Source organism: Cicer arietinum, chromosome 3 (assembly GCF_000331145.2).
Source record: "Cicer arietinum cultivar CDC Frontier isolate Library 1 chromosome 3, Cicar.CDCFrontier_v2.0, whole genome shotgun sequence".
In the NCBI taxonomy this organism is placed as follows: Eukaryota; Viridiplantae; Streptophyta; class Magnoliopsida; order Fabales; family Fabaceae; genus Cicer; species Cicer arietinum.
In genome coordinates, this window is record NC_021162.2 from 20,761,255 (window position 1) to 20,766,982 (window position 5,728).

The 5,728-nt window shown below is 34.3% G+C and overlaps 1 protein-coding gene across 7 annotated transcripts; it reads right to left on the reverse strand.

Moving 5' to 3' along the window:
• Nucleotides 1-5,363, reverse strand: LOC101502747 (uncharacterized). 7 transcript variants are annotated; one of them, XM_012712015.3, is made up of 6 exons: nt 3,224-5,362; nt 2,980-3,060; nt 2,716-2,864; nt 1,337-1,601; nt 790-876; nt 1-694 (listed from the first exon to the last, which is right to left on the reverse strand). In XM_012712015.3, exon 1 carries the CDS (start codon nt 5,203-5,205, stop codon nt 3,316-3,318), a length of 1,890 nt encoding a protein of 629 aa, XP_012567469.1. In that variant the 5' UTR covers nt 5,206-5,362; the 3' UTR covers nt 1-694; nt 790-876; nt 1,337-1,601; nt 2,716-2,864; nt 2,980-3,060; nt 3,224-3,315. The 7 variants fall into 7 exon arrangements, with proteins under 7 accessions (XP_012567469.1, XP_012567468.1, XP_027186825.1 ...); XM_012712014.3 differs by having other exon boundaries at nt 1-702; XM_027331024.2 differs by having other exon boundaries at nt 1-876; nt 2,980-3,041; nt 3,224-5,363.
• Nucleotides 5,364-5,728: the final 365 nt, after the last annotated feature.

Below are 5,728 nucleotides of genomic sequence, written 5' to 3' on the forward strand. Positions count from 1 at the left end.
AAAAAAAATTTAACTACCATTTAGTTTGAACTACATCTTTTAAACTCCCTTACATAAGTTCATTCACCGTAAAAACGAGGATAGGAAATGTGTATTTTTCTCACCTCTTTTATATGCCTACAACCATCGAAGGAGGAAAAACTAATACCATAAAATAGAAACAAATTATATCACACATGTATGAATATAAGCAATACATTTGCTGAGTTGTTGCCATGTACCTCAAAATCTGAATCTGGAATACGTGGTCCACCTAAAACTCAGAAAACTATCATGTCATATAGAATTGCATAATACAGAACATGGTGATATAAAGATAGTGTGATCTTTGTAGCTCTAAACTCCAACCCAACGGTAATGGAGAAAAAAATGGGGAAAACGCAATTATATACCACTGTTGATAACCTGTAGCTATACCCAGCTTGCTTGTTCGATCTGTTAGCTAGTCTAACTTAATTGCGTGCCTTAATTATGCCAAGACTTTTGCTATGTGTAAAACTTGCTGAGAAAGCTGATTTGTGTCCAAAAATATGATTGTGACATCAAATCATTTTCAGTACAAAATCCAAATTTCATATCTACACTATCTCGAAATCTCTAAATATTCTAAAAACCTTGACAAGTTTACACATCAATCATCTGAAGTTCTGCAACAATGCTCACCGCCACACTAAAGCCACAATCTTCTGCTAATCTGCAACACTAACATTAAAAACAAACAGAAGTTATGAACATATGAAAGACAAAAATAAACACGAAGCAAAAACTAGAAATCTTCATCTTTCCTACAATCAGAGCACTGCATCTCTTCAACGCCAAAATGATGAAGTGGTGTGTCTGGTCTCTCAAAGGGGTAAAGTGGAAAAAGGAAATATTCTGCAGAAGGAAAAACTGCTTGTTTGAAATTTGAAATTTTTATGGGAAACATAAAATGCAGCACTGTTAAGTAAGAATAATAAACAAGTAAACTAATATAAAACAGTAAAATCAGAAAATACAGGAGACAAAAAAAGATTATGTGTGGGCAATCGAGCAGGAAACTTAGATGCAGAGAAGCGAACACGTGCAATAGGGATCAACTTTCTCAGAAAAAGATAGATGGAGCTAGGAAAAATTGTTATCTGTTGCAAGTCAGTTGCTCTGCCATCTTATCCATTTAAAAAAATTCCATTTATCAAAAATTACAAATTACAAGTGTAGGTACAACAACGGGAAACTAGGAGACAACTAAGTTCTGGTTGATTCTAAAACAATTCAACATGATATACATGATAATTAAAATTGGGCAACTGCAATATACTTCTTTCCGTATTGATAAAATACTAAGTGCATTTACACTGTAAAAATTGTGAAATCTTAAGGATGGTTTTGGCTTCGTGAATAGTAAAACTAAAACCATAGCCTGCTTTCACGGTTCAACTGAACATCCAATGGTTAGCAGCAACACTAGTTTTTGATTTGCAAGCCATTCATAACTCTCTTGTCTAATGCCATCATAACTGGGACCAACCACTTGGCTTGATATTGTCTCTGTACTCCTCTCACTTAATCAAATTCTTCTACTTTGAACATGCTCAATTACAGCTTCTGGTCTGTGTGGTCTGTGACAAACGCAAAGGCCACTTGTTAGCTATAGCAGAGGAATATTGATTCATTGAAGGTGAAACGAGTGAAATGAGAAGCTGGTTTCTTTTTCATGGTTTGAGCTTGATCTCACTTTTTTTTTAATTATTTTATCTTCCCTGATGTATATGTTATTGGATGAAAAATTAGTGATAAAAGTATTAAACAAACCTGTTTTGCTCTTTTTCATTTAGGTAAAAACCTAACAGTTGTTTGTTTGTTTGCTCTGCTCCTCTTTAAAATCATTTTTTTTAAAGCAAGGACAATAGCCATTTTTTGTTTGTGTTGCCACTCAAGAGAATAGTTGCTAGCTTCATGTGGCTAAATGTTGATTCTGCAGAGCACCTACATGACTAAAGCCTAAAGCAAGATTTTCAAGGTATATCTCTCTCACCAACTAATAATACCAAATTATGCATTACCAACATTCCTGCCAATTACGTTCTTATAATTTCAACTCGAGCATATTACTACACTATTGTTTACAAATATTAAGGTGCTGCTAAGCATAAAACAAGAGTGACTCTATTAAATCTAATGGAAGTTTTATAACTTTACCTCAACCACTATGTTAGGCTGGATCTGTATATAGACTTTCAAGAAATAGTACCTTTTGACAATAGTGTGATATGTTTATTTTAGGTGCTAATATGTGAACTGGAAGTTATTACACGTTGATTTTGTTTATGTCTTCATTCAAGATAAATATCCTGGGGACCATTATAATTTATAAAGACCTCTTCAAATGATGACCTTTGATACAAGAAAATTTGTTAAATGTTTATAGATAGATAGATGTGGCTTTAATGTCTTTGAGCACAGTAGGCTATAAACAACTCCTACCTGATCTATTTTATTAACTTTATTATATTTTTGTTTTGGAACATTTTTATTTATTTTCTACGCTCCTGCTTGAAGGTTGAGAAAGAAACAAGGAAACAATAGAAGTGGATTTGAATGAGTTCAGGCAGAAGGCTCTTGCATGTTGTTATGTGTTGTTGCACTAGCATGAGGCCTAAGATGCAGAGATTTGTGAAAGTAATTTGCGTGATATTGAAATATTTTATTTTATAATATTTTATTTTATCTTACCTGTGATAATCAACGGCGTGTGACCGGTGCGTATGCACAGGTATTTTTTGCTAGTGACAGCATGAAGCAGCAATCTGTTGGGATACTGGATTAATTATAAAGCAGGCAAACATTCATGGCATAAGAACCTTCCTTCCTCATAAAGGGACCTGATAAACAAAAATGAGCATAGAAGAACATCACTCCATGATGTGAAACAAACTTCAAATTTTGAGGCTTGCTGTAAAACGAAGTGATGTAAACAATTATAAATATCAAAGTTACCATGATATGTTCAATCAAATCTCTAGAGTTCCAATCAAATATGTCCTTGAAATCAGCCACCACTACACCAATTTGCACAATCTTGAAAAAGCAGATCAAAATCAAGGACAAATAATAAGGGATAGAAACACAAGATACAAGAAGACACAAGCACTCCAACATGATGTATTATTAGTTGGAATGTAATATTATTTATCCATTCTCGCTGAAAAAATGAAAATAAATAATACAAGATAAGTAGTACCAGTTTGTGGATAGATTGCCGAGTCGTGATATAGGAATTGAATGAACCCTTCAATCAGAAGTTGGCTACACCGTAGTCGTGACCATAGTAGCTCAACAAACTGACACAGCTACATCAGACATATCTTCAGAACTGGATGAATCCAAAACTAGGTTCCATTCTGCATCAACTTCAGCACAATGTTTATATTTTTCTTTTACACTTTCAGCGTGCCTTTCAAAGCTTAAGGCATGCAATGTTTTGGCAGATAATAAACCCAAATCTCTCATTTCAGCCAACAAAGACAAACTACATGGAAATTTACACAAGTTTAAGAAATTTCTGTCACACAACTCTATCCTTGCATCAATCATCTCTTTCAGCAACTGTTTAATCATTTGAAGATCTTTTTCTTTACACCAACTGAAAAGCATCATATTAAATATCTGAGCATTAGGTTCCAGACCATTATCCTTCAGCTGGTCGTACAACATGTTGGCCTCTAGAGTTCTTCCACTTCTAACAAGTGCACTGATGACAATAGCAAATGCTACCCTGTCAAGTGGATATTCCTTGACTGCTGCTAATCTAAAAACACCAGCAGCCATGTGATACTTACCAGCCTTTATAAGCTCAGTCGTTATCAAAGTATGGATGTGAGCATCAGCCTTCATAACAACACCACGATACACATTAACAGCTTCATTAATTCTTTTCTTAGCACAAAGTGCACTTATTAGCCCAGCAACACTATGCTTATCTGGCTCTAAACCTTCATCAATAATACGCTTATAGAGCCCAAGAGCATAAGAAGGATACCCAACCTTAACATAAAAGCTTAAAAGAGCATTGTAGAAAACTAAATCAATATCTATATGTCTGCAAACTCGAACTATTTTGGGTAAGAGACGAAACCGTCTAGACAAATAGATTGTGGATAACAATGAAGTAAAGGTATAAGAATCAGGCTTAATGTTTTTTTGTTCCGACAAACATAGAAAAGCTTGAATTGCATCCTCGTACCTTCCAAGCTTCGAAAAACAATCAATTAACACATTATAAAAAACTAAATCAGGAACCAGGCCAACAGAAAGCATGTCATTCAACAAATGCAACGCATCATTCACCATGTTGGATTCCATAAACGCCTTAAATAAAGCAGTATAAGTAACAACACTAGGAGAACAACTAGTTCGAATCATGTTGTGGAACAAATCGATAGCAACATCGAGTCTACGCAATTTACAGCACGTATGAATGAGTACAGTCCAAACATTAACAGACAATTCAATCCCTAAACCAACCATGAGACCCAAAAGCTGACAAGCTTGCGACAAGGCATTCACTTTACAAAACAAATTCATAACCGCATTAACTGTTACATCATTAGGATAATAACCCAACCTCAACATTTGTCTAAGAACATTTACAACATCACTGAAGTAATTCAAATTCGAAAGGTGAAAAACTGCAATGTTGAAAGTGAAGAAATTAGGGGAACTCGTGTGTTGGAAAACAGAAAAAGCAATTTGGGAACGTGATGTTCTAAACAGAGAATCCATAAGTAAATTACGAGAAAATGTATCCGGAACAAAACCGTGAGATTGTACCATATGGTGAAAAGTGTCAATAAGCATAATGTGATCACCTGCACGATGAATAATCCTCAACAAGAGTAAGAAAGTGTTAGGGTTACGGTTTGTGTTTGTGTTGGGGAAATTTAAAGAACCAATAGATTGTAAGTTTGAGAGAATGGTTTGGGGGGTTTTGTAACGGTGGGTGAGGCGATGAAGGACAGGGACGATTCGGTCCAAATCGAGTGAGTAGTGACAACGGTGTTTGGAAGACCAGAGGAAAATGGAGAGAGTGATTAAATCAGAAGAATTGTTTTTTTTGTTGATGGGAATTTGGAGAGTGTGTGTTTGTGTTGTTATCATTGTTATGAAGGTTGTGAGGAAGAAACGGTGTTGTGGACGCAATGCATTTGACAAATTGGTGTTCATGGATGGTACGGGAGAGGGAAAGAAAATCTGAAGAAAAAAAAAATTAAGAAATAAAAATCCTGGATTTATTTATTCTCATTATAAATGTTTTTAATTCTTATCAGGGTAGTATTATTTTTAGTTACAGAAAACTTTCCTGAAGGTGAGATGATAGAGAGGTGTTTTCAAGAAGCGAAGGTAAAAATTTATTAGCAACAATTTTAAAGATTTACTTTTGTCTTATGTACTCTGTTGGGAATATGTTTTGAAGAAGCAATTCTAACATTGTTTTCGTTCTTGCCATTTTTTATTACTAAAACATCGTTTTTTCTTGTGTTGTCCAGTATAGAAATGGTTAAGGAGTGGAGCTGTTTGACATACCATAATGTGAAAATTCTAGTTTATTTGTTGCTCAAGACTTAATTGATTTTTTTTTTTTTAGAAGTTGAGCTATTTTTTTTATTAAATGTAATTCAAATTGATTTGTAATTTGTTAGTTAGAATATAGTTATAATATAGTAAGAAGTTGATTAAGTTTGTTGTA